Source organism: Cornus florida, unplaced genomic scaffold (assembly GCF_030987335.1).
Source record: "Cornus florida cultivar Cherokee Brave unplaced genomic scaffold, ASM3098733v1 CherokeeBrave_3.0.0_Hap2_Chr01, whole genome shotgun sequence".
In the NCBI taxonomy this organism is placed as follows: domain Eukaryota; kingdom Viridiplantae; phylum Streptophyta; class Magnoliopsida; order Cornales; family Cornaceae; genus Cornus; species Cornus florida.
The window spans coordinates 109,162,090-109,183,887 of NW_026775571.1; the positions used below are offsets into that span (position 1 = coordinate 109,162,090).

Consider the following 21,798-nt stretch of genomic DNA (forward strand, 5'->3'; position numbering starts at 1 on the left):
GAGAACGGGATTATACTATACCGGGAATGTATACCATAACCACAACATCCAATATAAACACATATGCCATCCAAGTCAAAAACACGCCATGTATACCAATGAAGTGTAATGCCATGCTCATGTCGTTCCCCATTTCCGAAACATTTCCGTTTCAACATCCAACCGTTAGTGTAATCCGACCAAGGCACCTTCGAGGCGTCACAAGGGAAGGGTTGGCTAGTTTTTCCCTTACCACATGGTACTTCCATGGCGTCGTCTGGGTAACTCAACCACACTAGAGTCTCTCTCCAATCCCCCTCTAGATCACACTAACATCACGGACCACTAAGCGCCTCCTAGGCGTCCGGGTTTTCGCAAACGCTTTTAGAAAACATTTTTCCAAAATTTAATTTCCTTTATTTTGAAAACACTTTTCTAATTTCTCTTCCCAATGGATGCAAAAATGTTCCATGTTTCAAATTGTCAATTCAACAATAAAATTTTCACACATACTATCCAACATAATTTTTTCAAAACATATAATCTATGCTTTCAATCAACATCAATTTAACATGGTAAGCATGTAAAACATAAATTTAACTTCACATAAGTATATATATAATCACTACACAACAAGTAACAAGTAGTCATATGTTCCATAACTGACATTTAAACTAGTTTTGTAAGAGATTATAAAAATTGAGCATACTTAACATCAAATTAAATAAGAAAACTCACAAAACCACAAGAATTTTATGTATTAGAACACACATACCTCAATTTTATAGAAAACCTTCAAATAGGTCTCAAAACTCGAAATCCTAGGGGAGGCCAAAACTGAAATTGTTTGTACTTACACGTAGATCTCGCTGTGCTCTCCGTTTTGCCGCAAACGGCTTCCAAAAACTCCAAAAAATGAGAGATTAATTGAAACTTGAGTTTGTAGCAAAGGAAAAGAAAAAAAAAAAAAAAAAAAAGAGAATGAGAGGGAGAGATTTACGGGAGAGAGGAAATTAGAGACCAAGTGTGGTCTCTATACCACTAAAGTGATAATGGTGGGTTCCCCCACTTACCAAAATCTCATTTAATTGATTTTTTTTTTTCACCACAAATATATATATATGTGTGTACCAATTACTACAACCACACAAAATAACTTACAATATTAAAATTGTACACAATTTATAAACATTACAATAACTGGAAGAACAACTGCACATGGAAGAGGACTTTTCACTCCATTGTAGATCAGTTTTTTTAAGATGTTCTAGTACAACATATCATTAGACTAAACACATCCCAAATTATAAATAACATATCCTCAAGAATCAGTACAAGGTACATGGCTAACTAGTAAAATATTCAGTTTGCTAAAGCTATTCTGTTGTTGTGACAATATATATACATTGGCTTCACATTTAAGAGAATGGTGGAATTAGGAGTTGGATTCATGGTATTTAAAGAAGAGAATAAAAAAATAAGACTTACCAGTAAGCTTTTTCAGTTGTCAGCATTAAATATATTCACACAGTCATGGGCTTTATCACAAAGATATGGTAATATGTTACAATTGTCAGTTGGAATGTATCACTGAAAGTTATTGCTTTATCTCATAAACAATCCACTTAGCCACAATGGGCTAGTTGGTTTACCATAACTAGTGGCCATGGTTTAAAGAAGCTCTATTTTGTACTTGCCATAATCAAAATTATAATGATTGGAGTTGATAATAAACCAATGGTTTTAAATAAGCTTTTAATTATATTTTGTACTAGCAATAATCAAAATTATAATGATTGAGATGATAATAACCCAACAGTACCATATATCTTGGGTTTGTAATAATTGTGTCAACATATAAGAACGTGGGGCTTATGGAATCAGAAAGTGGCACACAAACTCAAAATGGACTGATCACGTTGAGGTTTGAATGGATGTGAATGGAATATTTATCCCATTTCACTATTTATTACAAGATTATGTGCAGGGTAGGTAAATTGAGTTGGGGTATTTGAATTCCAGCAGAAACGCGTAGATTATAGACTTTGAAAATAAACTACATTTTTGAACCAATTTATCATGAATTCGCACTCAATCTCTGAGGTTGGTGATTTTATGGAGCACTTAGCACACTTTTTCATGTGACTGCTCGAGTGCACAGCCAAATTGATCAGAAGTGTTGAAGCAATTGCAACAATGGCCTGATGTTGTCATTGCAGATAAAGAAGTGGAACTCAATGAATTTGCTAAACTTGCCCAAAACCATGTATAGTTATGTGGAAGTAAAATATTAGATGTCTGCATCTGATGGACACGAGGTAATTAATATCAAGTGGATACATTGATATGTGATAGCTAACTTTGGTCTAGCAACACTAATGATGAAATATGATGTCAAATGGGAACTTGAATTGATTGCTTCAAACATAGCAGCAGTTGTGAAGGTAGAGTGTGCTATGGCAGGACTGTAGCTAGGCATGTAAACGGATTGGATTTGGATTGGATTGACCATAATTCATATCTAATTTGTTTAACTAACGGATTATCGAATTCGAATTGCTAACGGGTTATTAGATTGAATTTTCTAATCAATATTTCAATCTTTGGCTCGACTTCAGACTTGGATCAGATTCGGATCAAAATTGGATCCGTTGACATGTCTAAGGTTAGTGGAGTAGAGAGTTGTTAATATAAAGAATGGTGCATTATATAACTTTGCAACCAAATGAATCTAATAATAGAGAACTAATATATATAGTATATTGTAACATATATATATATATATATATAATTTTAATTGGATTGGATTACTGTCGGATTAGAATATCTTAAATTCATATCCGATTTGATAAAGTACCGAGACTTTTGGAGAAACTAATAATTAATATGATATCGGAGACGAAGATCTCGAGTTCAAACTGAGGCTTTTGAAAAAACTGATAGTTAAAGGGTTCTATCAAAACTAACATAATAAAACAGAGAAGTGGTTTTCTTCCACGTAGTATATGAATTTGTCATAAAGATGAGAGAGAGGCCTACAAGATCAACCAAATCAGATATGTAAAGATAACTAAAGATAGAAGAGAATATACGGTTATAGATAGTCCAACCATGTATACCTTGACATACACAGTGGGTGGACAAACATTATTAGGAAATGCCTAACATGAGTACAATAGATTAGGTTAAGCCTCATTAGAGTACAATAGATTGTGTTAACTTTTTTATGTCATCAGTCATCACCATTATGTTAAAATAGTCCCAAGATTCTCTATTTTCATACCCCATCTTTCTAAAAGTTAAAAAAGCTGCCTTCACACCTAGATTGTTCTCTTTTGATTCTTTTCATGGTTTATAGACAAAGTTTCACCTACTTTGGGATTCTCAATTATTTGCTGTATTTATTTAACATGAAATGATGAAAGAGTGACCTCACTCAGTGATTCGTGATCGTGCTGCGTCTATCACCAAATTAGAATAATTTATATTTAGTGAATACTATATACATATTTATGTGTATATATTTTAATAAATATGAATAATATATTCAGAGAGATAAAAGAAAATTCAATAAATTAATAATATCAACAATAATAATAATAATGCTAATAATAAAAAAAAATTAAAACAGCAATAAACTAGACTTTGTTTTTGGAAAGCTAGCAAACCAGTTGACCATTGATCTACGTAAGTCCAAGTAAGAGACATTGACTACTACTTTTTCAACTGGTGGGTGGTTGTTTGTCGTTTTCTTTTCTTTCAGTAATGCTTTCACATTTAAAAATCAAAAACTAATTTTAATTTAAAAGCTGCTTTAAAATTTTAGTCAGTTCAAGAGGATATTATCGTTGTAAAAGCTAATTATGAAAGTAACAATGTACAGTAAAAGAAAAAGAATCCAATCCTATTAAGAGAACCACACAACAGATAAATTCAATTCTCAAAAAAATCAAATCAACCCAATTATACAAATTAGTTTAGAAATAGTTGTCACAGGTGAACAGTGCAAAATCAACCCAACTATATAAATTAAAATAGAATTATATGTCACAGGTGAAACAGTGCAAAATTATATTTCCATTTTTCACAAAGTAATGAATGCTGAATCGCTCCACCTAATTATGTTGCTATTTGCACTTTCTGATATGACTTGAGAGAGAGAGAGAGAAAGAGAGATTGTGACATTGAAAAACAAAATGAAATTTCGAATCACATGTTACGTGGACTGTGATATTTCATCTATTTTTTTTTTAAAAATAGAAGATGGAGATTTGAGGTCTACATGTAGAAAATGAGTAGGTGAGTTTTTTTGTCAATAAAAAAATATTATATATTATATTTTACTTTAAGGCAAATGCTGCAATAATTCCTCTTTTTTTTTTTCTTTTCTTTTTTCAATTGTCTATTTTATAATATGTATAGAGAGAAACATATAAAATATACAAGCAGGGTGGAGCCTTCAGGCGGCATAGTGGGAATTTTTTCAAAAAAAAAAAAAAAAAAAAAAAAAAAAAAAGAATAAGAAGAAGAAAAAAGGAAAAATAAATAAATTTTTAAGGAAACAAATTAAAGCAGGATTAAATAAGGTAAATTTTACCTTTTTAAAAGGATAATTAAAGAAATTTAAAGAGTAAAAGAGAAAAAATAAATTTAAAAAATTTTGAAAACTAATAATTTTAGGAAAACATAATATAAAAATTTCTATATATATATGTGCAAAAAATAAAATAAAATTCATATATACATAGGGCGGGGTCAAGGCAGGGGGCACGTGTTCCCTAGGCATACACTGGCTTCGCCCCTGTATACAAGCTCTAGTTCTCCAAGTACAGATGTTTATTATGATAGAAAATGAGAATTGAATTTAATACTACAGTGTAATTATGGTTTCAAAAAAAAAAAAAAAAAAACACAAGCTATTTCGAACACTCTTATTATGCCATCCCTAGCCAAGTCTAAGTTGGGAGTCGGCTGTGGGCATAAAGTGGTCATAGGGTTAGTTGAGAGAAGAGATAGTGCATCAAACAGTTTGGACTTTGAACCTACTATTATTGCTCCATTAATGGAGAGTCCTAAAGTCAGGACTAATGAACCCCACTCTGCACATTGTCACATGAAAATCTACAAAATCACACCAACAATGCTTTAGAAACAAAAAAAACTAGTCAATTCATACTGTCTCTGTTAAAGGGTACTATGATCACCAGAATTCACGCCTAAATTTCTAGCAGCATACGACCACCAATTCAATGTCACAATCACTAGCAGAAGGTTTTGGATTTTATAAAATCCATGAAAACCTGTATGGCGTTAGAATAAATTCATTAAAATAGTGTTTATTGAGGTTTTATATATGCATAATTGAAGCATCGCAAGTGTCATGTTTGAATGATTGAGTTGTTTTTCCTTATCCCTGTCAACTAATTACTACCTTGACATTCTTGTCTTGAAAAAAAAAAATAATAATAATAATAAACAAATAAATAGTGAAGCATCAACTAAGTACACACTTGATTGCTTTGTGAGAATATTTTGTAGAGTCCGTTGAGGACTTTTTATGACTATTTATTTAACTTAACGTTAATGAACCTAGACTTAATTTGCACATAAATAACATATTAAATAAACTAGATTAATGACATTAGGTGAAAAACCTATTATTAACCCTTCATTAAAACTTCATTAAGACAGTGTAAATTCAGTAATTTAATAGATAAAAGAAATTATTTTGAAACATTAATCCAACACATGGTTTGGATGCATCACAATTGTCAATGCAATGCAGGCACGACCATCAAACTCCTCACCACTGTATTATTGCCTTGACCACGGCCAATACTCTGAATTTCCCAATTAAAATTATTGGGTTGCTTCTGAAATTAATGAGACAATAATAAATATGTAATTTGAAATTAATTAGAATTCCTTATCTCCTATGCTATGTTATCTTTCTAGACACAATCCTATTTCCATTTTTTTTTTTTTTTTTTTTTTTTTTTTTTTTATTACCTTTTTATTTTGAAAAAAAAAAAAACACTAGAATTGGTCTGTCTAAAAAGTATATCAAAACTTGGAACCTAGACATTATCTGGAGCCTCATAATTCTGAGGCACTAACCCAAAGGGATTTGAACACTATTGCACATGATGTTAGCATTAGGTCATATGAAGTCATCAAGAGACCATACAAAGTCCATAAATAAGGCTTCACAATCACTTCTCTTTTGTACACAAAACCGAGAAACAACAAAAAGAAAAAAATGTTGTCTTCAAGCTCTGCCATACTTTCTCTGCTTATACTACTTCTATCAGCTTCATGTATTGCTTCAGATTCAATTCAAGACAGTTTCTACAGATGTCTCACCCTCAACTCTCAGCTATCTTTCCCACTCTCCAATGTATTCTACACCCCAAACAATGCATCATTCACTCCCTTCCTACAATCTTCTGCCCAAAACTTAAGGTGCTTGGTGCCTTCTGTCCCAAAGCCTGAACTGATCTTCACCCCAATGCTTGAATCTCATGTCCAAGCAGCTGTGATTTGCTCAAAAGAGGTCGGTGTTCAGCTCAGAGTCCGGAGCGGAGGCCATGACTATGAAGGCATCTCATATATATCAGAAGTGGAAACACCATTCGTGGTGGTTGACATGTCTAAGCTTCGATCCATCATGGTCAATATTGAGGACAACAGTGCATGGGCTCAGACCGGAGCAACCATTGGCGAAGTTTACTATAGAATTGCCGAGAAAAGTAAGGTCCATGGCTTCCCAGCTGGACTCTGCACCAGCTTAGGTGTTGGTGGACACATTACAGGAGGCGCATACGGTGCCATGATGAGAAAATATGGCCTTGGAGCTGACAATGTCATTGATGCACGAATGGTTGATGCTACTGGGAAAATACTTGACAGAACATCCATGGGAGAAGATTTGTTTTGGGCCATCAGAGGGGGTGGAGGAGCTAGCTTTGGTATCATCCTTTCATGGAAGATAAAGTTAGTTCCTGTTCCGGAAACTGTGACAGTTTTTACAGTTACTAAGACCTTGGAAGAAGGCGGAACAAAGATCCTCTACAAATGGCAGCAAGTTGCAGACAAGCTCGATGAAGATCTCTTCATTAGAGTCATCATACAACCGGCAAGTACCGGTAAGAAAGCTGATCAGAGGACTATAAGCACTTCCTACAATGCAATGTTTCTTGGTAAAACTGATAGACTCCTAAATATAATGAATAAGAACTTCCCGGAATTGGGGTTGCAGCGAAAGGACTGCAGCGAAATGAGCTGGCTTAAATCGGTGCTATACATCGCCGGCTATCCAAGTACTGTACCCCCTGAAGTTCTACTCCAAGGGAAGTCAACATTCAAGAACTATTTCAAGGCCAAATCAGACTTTGTGAGAGAACCAATTCCTGAAGATGGCCTAGAAGGGCTCTGGAAAAGGCTCTTGGAAGAGGAAAGTCCATTGGTGATATGGAATCCATATGGTGGAATGATGGGAAATATTTCAGAGTCTGAAATTCCTTTCCCTCATAGAAAAGGTGTCATATATAAAATACAGTACCTAACACTCTGGAACGACGCAGACAGTGACACGGCGGCAAAGCACGTGGATTGGATTAGGAAGCTTTACAATTACATGGCTGCTTATGTTTCTTTGTTCCCGAGAGAAGCATATGTCAATTATAGAGATCTTGATTTGGGGATGAACAAGAAAGGTAACACAAGTTTCATTCAGGCAAGTGCTTGGGGTAACAAGTACTACAAGAACAACTTCAACCGATTGGTAAGAGTGAAGACCAAGGTTGATCCAGATAACTTCTTCTGGCATGAACAGAGCATCCCAACTCTTCCATCAATGACCAAGAGAAGAGGGAGGAAAGGATAGATAATCTAGAGATGGAATATATATATAAAGCACTATCTGCAGTTGAAGCACTTCTCTTTGTACAAGATAGTTTTGGCTTTTATTAATAGGAATAAGAGTGATGTAGGATGGGAAGTATCTCCCTCAGTTAATGGTATGTACTCATGAGAGCTGTGTGTAGATCAAGATAAGAAGTGTTATTGTTTGTGGTTTATTATACATATATGGCTATATACATTCCATTAAATAGTATATTTAACTTAAAAATAAATAAAAAAATAAAATAAATAAAAACTCAGTTCACACCATTCTCTTGATTAAAATATTAGACCCTCATTTAAGTGTTGACTCAATCAGCAACAATATTTACTTACAAAACCAACTTCAAATTTCATAGAATTCTCCATCTCTTCTCTCTCATTTTGCTTTACTCGATTCACCACCTCACTTCTTCTGTAGCCAATCTAGACTCTTATATTCATAGTATGTGAACCAAACATAACATTGTTGGTAGACCTCAGAATCCAATATATTTGTGTCCACTATCTGTCCCTCAGAGGTGCAACTTGGGCAGCCTAACCCAGCCCAACCCGAACCCAGCCCGAGAATTTTGGAACTTGGGTTTTTAAATTCACAAATTGGGCTCAAATCGGGTTGGGCTTTTTCAAAACCCAACGTGTTCAGGTTGGGCTCATCCTCGACCCAAACCCAACCCAAAACCCGAAATTTAAAAAAACCTTCAACAACATCTTTGGGTTGAGAATTGTGTTTTTCTTTCTTGACCACACAAAATAAGTCCTTGCTCACCCATGCAGAATGGATCTTAGTCATTACACATTATTGTACAAATTGATTGTTGTAGCATACTCAAGCTTGTCAACATATCATCCACTGGTATTTTACATCTGAAATTATACACCCACTCATTAGTATTTCTTCACAGCTCACAGGGAAGAAGGTAGTGGAAACAAGGTTCAAGCCCATTCTTCAAGCCACGAACAGAGGTTACAGAGTCTTTTCTTATGTTGCAGGGCCAACATAGAAGCTGTTGAGAAAGCACACCACTATAAGGACATGCACATTTTGCTCTACACAGAGAGGAACAATAGTTTTCCTAATATTGCACATACATCATGCTTTCAGAAGTAATATATGAAAGAGTACAGTGATCTTATCCTTCTAATAGTAAGTATAAGAAAACAACCTAAAACAATAGAGAAAAAATGAGTGGCTTTTTCCTTTAAACAACAAATTAGTCCAGATTCTGCAATTCCTTCTATACAAACTCTTCGTTGTTCACTGTAAGCAAATAATAACAGTAGTAGTAGTAATAATAATAATAATATAGGTAAAAATAAAAATGAGCATTAAAGTTGACTTTGTTTTTGGTAAGCAAGAATTAAACTGGGCTAATCATCTACAAAAGTCTGAGCAAGAGACAATACCAAAAAAACAAAAAACATAACTAATATTTTTGCAACTACTGGGTGATTGTTTGCCGCTTCTTTTCCTTTCACATGGAGGAAGTTTTAAAATGAATAGTCAACTCAAGGGTAGTTGCCAACCAGTGCCAACCTATGAATAGTTGTAACAATAATAATAAAATACTTGCTATAAAATAAAAAACAAAACGAGCAATATACTTGAATTTGTTTTTGGTAAGGAAGCATTAAACTTGGCTAGTCACCTTCACAAGTCTAAGTAAGAGACAATATAAATAAATAAATAAATAATAAAAAACTAGAATTTTTTTTTTTTCTCAGAAAGTAATAAAAAACTAGAATTGTCTCTCTCAGAAGTAGATCAAAACTTTGAACTTAGACTGTAACGGCCCAAAACTGATACCATTTAAAAAAAAAAAAAAATCGGCATGACCTCCCCTAAAAATGGGCCTACCACAACCTGTTTAAATACCTTTTTAACCTGTCCCAGCACAACCCGTCACATTGATATCAACTGAGTCTCAACTTTGTCAAGGTAGTCATCTGTTACCATCGGATCCGCACCGCCTTTGAACATAATCGGCATCAACTGAGAAAACCCCTTAATGATCTTAAGTCGCTTTTGAGCTTACGTCTCCTCAACTGGAACTGTGGGCTGTGGTGCCGACTGCGACTGAGCAGCAATCGTTGCCCCACGACATTTTGCAACAAACGATTCAACTCTAGTGTCACAGAACCTTCACCCACTTTGACAGGTGCTTCAACATTATCCCTCCTTGTGGGAACAACTCTCAGGGGAATCAAGTCCCTAAGAAGTGCGTCCTCATCATTTAGCTCCTCTGGATTGGAGCTGGAGCTCTCGCCAACATCACCCCTAGTCGATCTAGGGCCAACTTCCCTGATTTCCTCACGCCGTGACATCGTTCTATAAAACAAATTAAGGAAACAATTCAATAACGATAATACTAAGGTCCAACCGTGAACAACCCAACGCAAAAAGATACTGTACAAACATTTAGCATGTAATACCATGCAATGAACACATTAATATAAACATATAACTACGTAAGCAAGTAAATAGTTAAGCATGCTTTTCTTTTTTCTTTTTTCTTTTTTCGTTTTTTTTTCACTTAGCAAAACACTTTTGCAAATAAGAAAATAACAATGCAAATGACTTCCTAGACAACCCTATGTAGGCCTCTACCCGTTGTCCTAATGGTTTTCGAACCATCGCTCCGATACCAAATTTGTAACGGCCCTAAACTGATACAATTTTTTTAAAAAAATTCGGCATGACCCCCCCTAAAAATGGGCCTAGCACAACCTGTTTAAATACCTTTTTAACCTGTCCCAACACAATAAACATAAAATATATATTCCAGCATCCCTTTCATCCATTCATCATACCTTAATTTAATGCATTCTATAGTGGTACAACCACATACTATATCATCCAGATAGCATAATTACAGTCCCAAAATACAAGATTAATATCAATGTCCATATTTTACAACTTTTAGACAACTCATACAAAAGTTACGGCCCATAGGTACGATTATAATATTAAAAGTCCATAAGTCGTCGTACCAAAATACATTATGCTTAGTCTTACAAAAATAGTGAGGCCCAAGTACAAGAACAACAAAATAAGATCCTAATCCATACTAAGTCTGTGGTAGAATGTCATCCGCCACTTCTTTCCCGTTTCTTGAAAAAAATTAGTAAATAGTAGGGTGAGCATAAAGCTCAGTAAGTGACACTTAAGACACAATTCTTGTGTCCTTGTGAATCCAAACAAAGCATAGGCCAATGGGAAATAGGGATCATGCAATATAGAGAATTAAAACAATATGCACATCAATTCCAATTATAAACCATGCAGTGCAATGAAATGCAATACATGCTAATGTCACTCCCCATTTTCATTCACAAAACCATCACTTTTAAATGTTAATACAGCCCGCCCTTTGGTAACCTCGCCGCGACACGAGAGGAGGATTGGCTATCGTTCCTAGACCTTTGGTAACCCCGCAGCATCATCAAGGGGCCCGAATAGCTTAACCACGCTAGGGCGACTCCCTAGTCCCCTCTAGGCTACATTAACCTCCGGCTCGTTGGTAACCCCGCAGCGACCGAGTTTATCAAAACTATTTCACAAAACTCTTCTCCCAAAATTTCCCCCATTTTCATTTCAAGACAAATTCTCTCATTTCATGCATCCCAATGACATGTGCATGGATGTACATATAATCTCAATATTATGACAATGGGAAATTTGGCACAATCTAAATAAACATGTTCTCATTAGTCATTTTCAGCATGTTAACACATAGTGGGCATGATAAAACAACATCTAAACATACTTTACACATGAAACAAGTCATATTCAAGATCTTGAAAAATTCTCTAGACATCATTCATATAATCATAGATACAATTAACTCCCAATTAAACATGTTTGACACAACAAGGAGGTGTAATTCATAATAGAACAAGAAAGGAGTGGATTAAGATGCTCCTACCTCAAAATGAGCAAAATCCCTAGAAATGGGTTCTTAAATTCGAGCTCCCAAAGAGGACCAAAAGCTGGAATTTCTGGTACTAGCACGTAGAGCTCGTCGTGCTCATCGTTTTGCCTCAAATGGCTTTCAAATCTACCAAGGATTGAGAGAGTAATCAAGATTTGAAGTTGTAAAAGAAAAAAGAAAAAGAAAATAAAGAGGAACAGATAGGCTGCGTGTAACAACCCACTCTACCACATGGTATGATATTGTCCGCTTTGGGCCTGAGCCCGCACGGTTTTGCTCTTGGGCTTTACCCCAAAAGGACTCATAACAATTGGAGGTGACACACTTACATATAAGTACTTCACCTTTCCTCTACCCAGGCGATGTGGGACTGTGCACCCGTAGCTCGCCAGTGTGGTAGCCTGACAGTGTCTCTCGCACCCGCCCACGGCACACCCGCCCACAGGGTCATCACAATCACCCCCCCTTTGGGGCCCAACGTCCTCGTTGGCCACACTTCCGGCTGGGTCAGGCTCTGATACCATTTGTAACGACCCACTCCACCACATGGTATGATATTGTCCGCTTTGGGCCTGAGCCCGCACGGTTTTGCTCTTGGGTTTCACCCCAAAAGGCCTCATACCAATTGGAGGTGACACACTTACATATAAGTACTTCACCTTTCCTCTACCCAGGCGATGTGGGACTGTGCACCCGTAGCTCGCCAGTGTGGTAGCCTGACAGTGTCTCTCTCACCCGCCCACGGCACACCCGCCCACAGGGTCATCACACTGCGGGAGAGAAGAAAACAGAGAACAAGAAACAATGAAAAAAAAAAAATGTGGTCTTATGACCACTTAAAACAATTGTGGGCCCCACCAATTTTTATTTTCTTTTCTCTTTTTCTTTTTCTTTTTAATTTACAGACATTACATAGACTATATCTAGAACCAAATATTTCTAAGGCACTTATCGAAAGGGATGAAAACTCTTGCACATGAAGTTAGCATTACGTCACGGACTTGGACCTTTCTAAGCTCGCGTGCTGCCTTAGACACTTTCAAGCCCCCTTGAAACGTTAAGTCAGTCTACCCGAGTGTGCTAGCTTAGTGAAGACTAAAGCTAGACAAGTGTTTTGCTTACTTGAGTGTGTAGGAAGAGATTAGGCAAGTGAGCAAGAGAGTTTGGGAATGTATAGAACTTGTATTGCTTGATAGGAGAAGATTACAACTTGGTTGCTTGGTGAGGAGCAAATGAACTCCCACCTCCTATTTATAGGCCTTTGGCCTTACAAGAACATTCTAGATGTGTACAAATGTGTGGCCTAGAATAAGTGTCTAGAATCCTCCAAAGATATATCTACACAATTCTAGAACTATCTACAATGTACAAGATAAGTCTAAAGAATTTTATACAACTCTAAACAAGTCTAGAAAAGGCTAGACCATAGTTGTTAAAGGCGCCGAAGGCGCGCCTGAGGCGCAAGGCACCTTGGCGCCTTAATTGTCTCAAAGTGACTGCCTTGTACTAGGCAAGCGTCTCTAAAGAATAGGAGTAAGGCTACTGGAGCTCTAAAGGCACGCCTGATTGAAAGTATATATATTTTGTACTTTTTTTGTTATTATTTTGGTTGTGTATGGGTTTATTATTTGTTTATTGTTTGTTTAGTTTTTATTTTTTTATTACAAAACCTATACAAGACTACAAAAGAAAAAGAAAAGAAGAAAGGAGAACCAAGTTACCAAAAAGCAAGAGGACAGAGAAGTATGAGCCCGGACCGAGCCTCATCTGCGAAGCTTGGAGTCTTGGATCTGCCGGATCTACGAAGCCGGTAAGTTCTCATTCCCTCTCTTCTTCTTCTCTCCTTCTTGCTTCTCGGATCTCTCAGTCTTCTTCTTCTTTTCTTCCGGAGACTCTCAGATTTTTTTTTTTTTTTTTTCTTCTTTTCTTCTTCTTCTTCTTCTTTTCTTCAGTTCTTCTTCTTCTGTCTGCAGTCAGCTCTCTCGAGTCTCAGCTCTTAAGTCTTGCTCTTCTTTTATTTTTTTATTTTTTTTCTAGCTTTTTTATTTTTATTTTTTATTTTTTTATTTATTATTCTTCTTCTTTTATTGTTTTTTATTTTTTTATTTTATTTTTTTTCTCTATTCTTCTTCTCTCATCTCGGCTCTTCTTTTATTTTTTTTCAATAGCATATCATTGTTGTAGATCATTGTCTTTCCTAGTATATATCATTGAAAAATGAAGAAATTAATTAAATTGTTTTAAAATTTCCTAATTTAAATTGTCAGTTTGAATAAATAGCATATCTTATTGGAACTGGAAGATGAAATTCGATTAATTTATGTCATTCTTTGACACTTTGAAATCTAAAACCTGAAATCAAATTGGTCAGAGCTGAGTTTGACTTCTTTTTCTCTTGTTGAAAAAAAGAAGAAGTCAATGGAGCTATTAGAAACTATTCGAGTTATGAGCCAATTCTTGAGACTTACGATGTTGAAGAAATTAAGTGATTGCTCAATTTAGTCTATTTGATAATGTACTTTATATGTCACTTAAACTTTCACTTAAATAGAATCAAAATTTGAAGTGAAAGAGTCTTTGTTTATTACTTACTACTGAACACAAATCACACCCAGTGTGAAGAATTTCAAATTTTTTATTCAACCATAGAAATATTTTCACAAAATGAATCATCTTTCCTGATCTCAAAATACTCCTTGTAGTTTGACAGACAAAAGAGGAAATTCGATTCCTTGCCGGTTTGCAGTTGATTGTCTGGACTCTGGTCTACAAAATAATATATAAATAATATTCCAAACCAAGCTTTGATCTCAACATATCTTTCATGAAAAATGATATATATATATATATATATATATATATATATATATATATATATATATATAAGCTTGGTTTGGACATGATTCATGAAAAATGATAACTATATATATATAAGTTGAGATCGAAATAATATATAAATAATATTCTGCTCTTTGCATCAACACTGCTTTTTTTTTTATTTTTGCATGAAATAATATTATGTTTTTTGCATTTTGTCAAAGCTCTTTAATTTTTTTTTTTTTTTTTTAAATTGAAATGTTAATATTGCTTTGAAGTTCTATATATATTTTTTTTGTCAGAGTTGTTGCAGACACTGATTACATAATGCTATTATTTTGTTATCTTGAATTTGATTGTAGTTTGTACTTTAAAAGATGCCTAGTGATGGTTCAAGAAAGGATCTGGCATGGAATTACTCACATTTGGAGAATCTGAAAGATACAAATGCCGTCACTTGTAACTTTTGTGCAAAAGTTACAAAAGGAGGTATTTATCGAGCTAAGCAACACTTAACTGGAGGGTATAGAAATGTGAGTGCATACACAAGATGCCCATCTAGTGTTAGAGAAGAAATCAAAGAGTACATGAGTAAGAAAAAGGAAGAAAAAGATCAAATGAATTTGTTACCTAGTGATGAGATTAATTTCATTGACGGAGAGGATGAGGATGACAGAAGTTAGCAATCGGGGAAAAAGGGTAGCTGGTGCAGGTAGTGCTAGTGTCAATTCCTCAAAGAGGCAAAAGCAAAAGGGACCGATTGATTTATATTTCACTCTCAGACCGAAAGTTGTGGTGCAAAAAAGAAAGGATGGGGGAAAACAGACAACCATGAATGATGCATGCAAGAAAGAGTTGAGAGGAAGAGCGTGTGCTGCTTTTGCAAGGTGGATGTATGATGCAGGAATTGCATTCAATGCTGTTAAGTATGATAGCTTTGCCGAGGTTGTTGAAGCAATTGGACAATATGGTCTTGCCATGAAACCAGCTAGTTATCATGAGGTGAGAGTATCTTTGCTTAGAAAGGAATTGGATAATACCAATGCTTTGATAAATGACCATAGAGAGGAGTGGTCAAAATTTGGATGCTCATTAATGGCAGATGGGTGGACAGACAAGAGAGGGAGAACGTTGTTTAATTTCCTATTAAATAGTCCAAGGGGAACCATGTTTATTGAATCGATAGATACTTCTTCTTTTTCAAAGGATGGTGAAAAGATATTTGACTTACTTAATAAATTTGTGAACCGCATTGGAGTAGCAAATGTCGTCCAAGTCATCACAGATAGTGAATTAAGCAATAAGTATGCCGGTAAGAATGTTCAATGTTTATAACTTTTAGAGTTTACATTCTTTACAAATATATAATTTAAATCAATTTTGATTTATTCATTCTCTTTATATCATTTTTTCTTTTTTCCGTTTGGTTTCAAATAGGGAGGATGTTAGAGAAAGAACACCCACATTTGTATTGGAAGACATTGGGAAAATACCGTCCATCTCTAGAACAATACAGAGGGCAGTGGAGTTAAATAGTTATATTTATATGCGTCCAAAGTTGTTGAACATTATGAGGAACTTTACTCACAAAAAGGAGTTGCTTAGGCCCACTAAGACTCGATTTGCTACATGTTTCATCACATTATCAAGTATTCACAAGCAAAAGAATAACTTGAGAAAGATGTTTACTTCAGAAGAATGGAGTCGTAATAAATGGGCGAAAGAGGAAGCCGGTAAAAGAGTTGTTTCTTATGTTTTGATGCCTTCCTTTTGGAACAACATTGTCTTTAGCCTTAAGGTTTCCGGTCCTCATATTCTGGTTTTTAGATTAGTTGATGGCGAGAGAAAGCCTCCCATGGGATACATTTATGCGGTTATGGATAGGGATAAAGAAGCCATTGCAAAATCATTTGGGGAAGTAGAAGACAAATACAAGGATATTTTTTAAATAATTGATAAAAGGTGGAATGTTCAACTTCATCGCCCTTTGCATGTAGTAGGTTATTATTTGAACCGAGAATACTTTTATTAAAATCCGAACATTGAAGAAGATGAAGACATTGCAAAGGGTTTGTATGCATGCATTGCAAGGTTAGTCCCAGATGTCAAAAACCAAGACAAAATTACTAAGGAGCTGTCCTTATATTCTAAAGCTGAGGGCCTCTTTGGTAATCCCTTTGCTATTAGACAGAGAAGTACACGAGGACCAGGTAAAGTGGTAAAGTATATTAAGTTAGTATAGCTAAGTGTTAAAATTATTTTGACAATAGAGTCGATAGAAAGATGAAGCTAAAGTTGCTAAACATCATTACTAATTTTTTTTAATAGCTAATTGGTGGGAAGCTTATGGCAAGTCAACAAAACTTCTCCAAAAGTTTGCTATAAAGGTTTTAAGCCTCACTTGCAGTTCTTCTAGTTGTGAACGAAATTGGTTTGAGCATGTAAGTATATACTATCTACTAACTAGGTTTGTAATTTAATTATTGAAAATTAAAATTTTAATTTTTTATACTTACTAGTTAAAGTTGAATTTATTGCAGCTTCATAATAAGAAAAGAAATAAGCTCGCTCAAACAACTTTGAATGATTTAGTGTTCATCAAATATAATAGAGCATTGAGGCGTCGATATAATATGTGTAACACTCTTGATCCCATTTTACTCGATGACATTGATGAGAGCAACGAGTGGTTGACGAGGAGGATGGATGATTCTGATGCAGAACATGATCTAGTCTTTGAAGATGATTCCTTGACATGGGGTGATGTTGCTAGTTTTGCTAGTATTAGAGAGAATAGCAGGCCGCAACGGTCTACTAGATCAAAATCTAGTTCTAGTTCACGATTAACAACAAAGGGAGCAGGAAGTTCTTCAGTTCGACTTGTGGATGAGGATGAGGATGATTCAGATGAGATAGAAGAGGATCCTGAGAATTATAAATCATTTAGTGACGATCAAAATGATGTTATGCTTATTGATAACGAGGATGATATTTAGATTCGTTGGTGTTGTCTTCTTAAGAAGAAATGATGTTTATGTTTATTTTAATTTTATCTCATAATTCTCCTTAGTTGACTTTTGCATCTTTATGTTAATATGTTTTATTATTCACTATTAAACTCAAGTACTTGATTTACTTGGTTTTGGCATCTTTATGTTGAATATTTAACTTAAGTAATTCATTTAGTTGACTTTTGCATCTTTATATATACTATTGCATCTTTAATACTTTATTGGGTGGGTTTTGGTTTTTTTTTTTTTCAACGTGCGCCTTGCTTCAGTAGGGCGCGCGCCTCGCCTTGCGCCTTGCGCCTCAGGCTCCAGGAGGCATTTGCGCTTTTGTGCGCCTTAAGCCTTCAACAACTATGGGCTAGACAACTCCACACCAATCTAGATAATTCCAAAAGTTCCATACTTGTGTAGAGAAGTCTAGAAAGTTTTGGTCCATGCAGGCTCCATGTCATCGTCTGCTGGGCGTCTGCGTGGCACCTGCATGGCGTAGCCTCTTGGTTGCGGGGCGTGACAATTAGCTCACATATAAAGGCAACAAGAGACCATACAGAGTCCATAAATAAGGCTACTCCAATCAGTTCTCTTGTATACACAAAACTGATAAACAAGACAAAAAATATATGTTGTCTTCAAGCTCTACCATACTTTCTTTGCTTACAATCCTTGTATCGGCTTCATGTATTGCTTCAAATTCAATTCAAGATAGTTTCTACAGATGTCTCACTTCCAACTCTCAGACCTCTTTACCACAGCCCAAAGTATCCTACACCCCAAACAATTCTTCATTTAATTCAATTGTGCAATCTTATGCCCAAAATTTGAGGTGTTTTGTGCCTCTTGTGTGAAAGCCTGAACTGATATTCACACCGTTACTTGAATCTCATGTCCAAGCAACTGTAATTTGCTCAAAAGAACTTGGTATTCAGGTGAGAGTTTGGAGAGGAGACCATGACTATGAAGGCATCTCATATAGATCAGAAGTGGAAACACCATTCATGGTGGTTGATTTGGCTAAGCTTCGATCCATCAATGTCGATATTGAGGACAACAGTGCATGGGTTCAAGCAGGTGCAACTATTGGTGAAGTTTACTATAGAATTGCTGAGAAAAGCAATATCCATGGCTTCCCATCCGAACTTTGCACCAGCTTAGGTGTTGGTGGACACATTACAGGATGCGCATATGGTCCCATGATAAGAAAATATGGGCTTGAAGCTGACAATGTCGTTGATGCGCGATTGGTTGATGCTAGTGGAAGAATCTTTGACAGAGCATCCATGGGAGAAGATCTGTTTTGGGCCATTAGAAGGGTTGGAGGAGCCAGCTTTGGTATCATCCTTTCATGGAAGATAAATTTTCCAAAAACTCTGATGGTTCTTACAATTCCTAAGACCTTGGAAGAAGACGCGACAAAGATCCTCTACAGATGGCAAAAAGTTGCAGACAAGCTCAATGAAGATCTCTTCATTAGAGTCATCATACAAGTGGTAATTAAGTACCGGTAATGAAGGTGATCAGAAGACTGTAAGAACTTCCTACAATGCATTTTTTCTTGGTAGAACTGATAGACTCCAAGAAATAATGAATGAGAGCTTCCCTGAATTGGGGTTGGAGCAAAAAGATTGCATCCAAGGGAGGAACTAGTAATGGGCTAACCTGGGCTATAGCCCAGGTCCAATTGAAAAAAAAAAAATTAGTACTATTGTTCCTATAAGCCCGTGTACTACTCTTCCTCTTCCTATCAGCCCAGCCAAATTCATAGTATTTCTATAAATAAAAAGAGTTATAAAATTTACAAAGGTCAAACCTTAAATATGAGCAAGCCCACGAACCATAGACATGTCCAATCACAAAATAAACCATAATAAAATATAATAGGGCCCAACCTAGTAAATCAAAATACATTGTTAGTCTATCGAAGAAGACCTAAACTCTTTGTGTGTAAGGCACTAAGGCATAAGTAGATGGATATCATGGATTATTATTGTTAATCCAGTGAAATATTGAATTTTATTTTTGTATATAAAATAAATAAATAAATAAAAAGGGCTTTGTTGATGACTTGATAATTTCTTGTTAAATTGGGTAATTTACTATATAATGGATTAATAACTAGTCAAGGGCGGAGCACATAGGTGTTACTTTCCAATGTGAATTTATTGATAAGGAACATATATATCTTGCATTCTTGTAGTTGTTTGCTTTAATACTTGTATGAAGCAAACTTCAATGGATTTTTGACTGTAAAAATACGTTAGAATTTGGAAGTGTAAATGAGTTAGAAAGTTGTAGATTATTGGGTTTAATTGAATAACTAATGTATGATAATTTTGTATTTAAAGCATGGATGACACACTAAGCAATCATGGGTTTAATTATTTTTAGCCCTCCCGACTTTGCAATCCTGGTTCCGCCCTGACTGTATCGAAATGAGCTGGCTTGAATCGGTGCTATATATCGCCAGCTACCCAAGAACTGTACCCACTGAAATTCTACTCCAAGGGAAGTCACCAATGAAGTGCTATTTCAAGGCCAAATCAGATCTTGTGAGAGAACCTATTCCTGAAACTGAGCTGGAAGGGCTTTGGAAAAGGCTAATGGAAGAAGACTTTCCAATGATGATATGGAATCCATATGGTGGAATGATGGGTAAGACTTCAGAGTATGAAATTCCTTTCCCTCATAGAAAAGGTGTCATATATAATATACAGTACCTGACAGCCCGGGAAGATGCAGAGAAGGACACAGCAGCAAAGCACATAGATTGGATTAGGAGGCTTTACAGTTACAAGGCTTCTATTGTTTGTATGTTCCAAAGAGAATCATATGTGTCAATTATAGGGATCTTGATTTGGGTACACGAAATGTAACACAAGATCCATTCAGGGAAGTGTTTGGGGTAACAAGTACTTGAAGAAATACTTCAACCGATTGGCAAGAGTGAAGACCAAGGTCGATCCGGATAACTTCTTCTGGCAGGAATAGAGCATCCCAACTCTTCCATCAATGACCAAGAGGAGAGGGAAGAAATGGTATATAATCTAGAGACGGAATATATCTTATATATAAGCATATATAAAGCACTATAAGCAATAGAAGCACTTCTTTTTGTACAAAATGTTTTTGGCATTAGTATTACGAATAAGAAAGATTTAGGATGGGAAGTGTCTCCATCAGTAATGGTACATAGGTATGAGAGCAGTGTGTTAGTCAAAATAGGAAGTGTCACTATTTGCACAGATGGATGAATACACATTCCATTAACTTCGTATAGTTCACTTGAACACAAATATCATCAAACCAATTTGTACCACTCTCATGACTCAAATATATATATATATATATATATATATATATATATATATATATATTCTTACTTGTAAAGTCTCATTATTTTATCAAACGGTTTCTAGACTAATGGTATAACCTCTCCTCCCCAAACTGGGAGTTGAGGGTTTAAGTCCCATTAAGGACATGTGGATAATGGGTGCGTAAAAAAAAAAAAAAATCATTATTTTAATTTGGTTACAGAGTTTTATAATTTCAAATTTCATAAAATTCTCTACGTCTTCTCTCACATTTTTTTTTCCTCAATTGGGCCATCTCACTTCCTCTGTAGCCAATCTTGATTCTTATACTCATGGAATCTGAACCAAACATAACATTGTTGGTAATATGAAGTCTTGCAGGGAAATATTTTTCTGGAGAATTAGAACTAAGTGGAGTACTGAAAATCATGCTGGATTTAGTTTCCATGAATATCGATCTGAATATACACTCGCTTATAGATATTTTTCGATGGAGCATCAAGAAAAGAAGTGTGCGCGCGGATAGGTTCTATGGTTGTGTTTTGTTGATGAAATTTCTTAAAGAATAATAGGCACAATTAAAGAGATACTTACATCTGACACTATACACCCACTCATATTTGTTCCAAGCTAGGGAAGAAGGTAGTGGAAACAAGGTTCAAGCCCATTCTTCAAGCCACGAACAGAGGTTACAAAGTCTTTTCTTATGTTGCAGGGACAACACAGAAGCTGTTGAGAAAGCACACCACTACGAGGACATGCACATTTTGCTCTACAAAGAGAAGAACAGTAGTTTTCCCAATATTGTACATACATCAGGCTTTCAGTTGTAATATAAGAAAGAATGCA

The 21,798-nt window shown here is 35.5% G+C and overlaps 2 protein-coding genes and 1 pseudogene across 2 annotated transcripts; all 3 read left to right on the plus strand.

Moving 5' to 3' along the window:
• The first annotated feature begins 6,196 nt into the window (after nt 1-6,196).
• LOC132313276 (berberine bridge enzyme-like 13) lies at nt 6,197-8,090 on the plus strand. The gene has a single exon (XM_059811978.1). The coding sequence runs from the start codon at nt 6,239-6,241 to the stop codon at nt 7,862-7,864; it is 1,626 nt and encodes a 541-aa protein (XP_059667961.1). The 5' UTR covers nt 6,197-6,238; the 3' UTR covers nt 7,865-8,090.
• A 7,203-nt stretch (nt 8,091-15,293) lies between these two features.
• Nucleotides 15,294-17,626, plus strand: LOC132280296 (uncharacterized). Its single transcript, XM_059782432.1, has 5 exons — nt 15,294-15,934; nt 16,068-16,548; nt 16,699-16,840; nt 16,959-17,071; nt 17,171-17,626. Exons 1-5 carry the CDS (start codon nt 15,294-15,296, stop codon nt 17,624-17,626), a joined length of 1,833 nt encoding a protein of 610 aa, XP_059638415.1.
• A 635-nt stretch (nt 17,627-18,261) lies between these two features.
• Nucleotides 18,262-21,782, plus strand: LOC132280312 (berberine bridge enzyme-like 13; annotated as a pseudogene).
• The last annotated feature ends 16 nt before the right edge of the window (nt 21,783-21,798 follow it).

Coding starts and splice junctions, on each gene's coding strand:
- LOC132280296 (XM_059782432.1), top strand. CDS start 15,294: ATGAGGATGACAGAAGTTAGCAATCGGGGAAAAAGGGTAGCTGGTGCA. Junction 15,935..16,067: donor GATAGTGAATTAAGCAATAA/GTATGCCGGTAA, acceptor GGTTTCAAATAG/GGAGGATGTTAGAGAAAGAA. Junction 16,841..16,958: donor GAGAAGTACACGAGGACCAG/GTAAAGTGGTAA, acceptor TTTTTTTAATAG/CTAATTGGTGGGAAGCTTAT.
- LOC132313276 (XM_059811978.1), top strand. CDS start 6,239: ATGTTGTCTTCAAGCTCTGCCATACTTTCTCTGCTTATACTACTTCTA.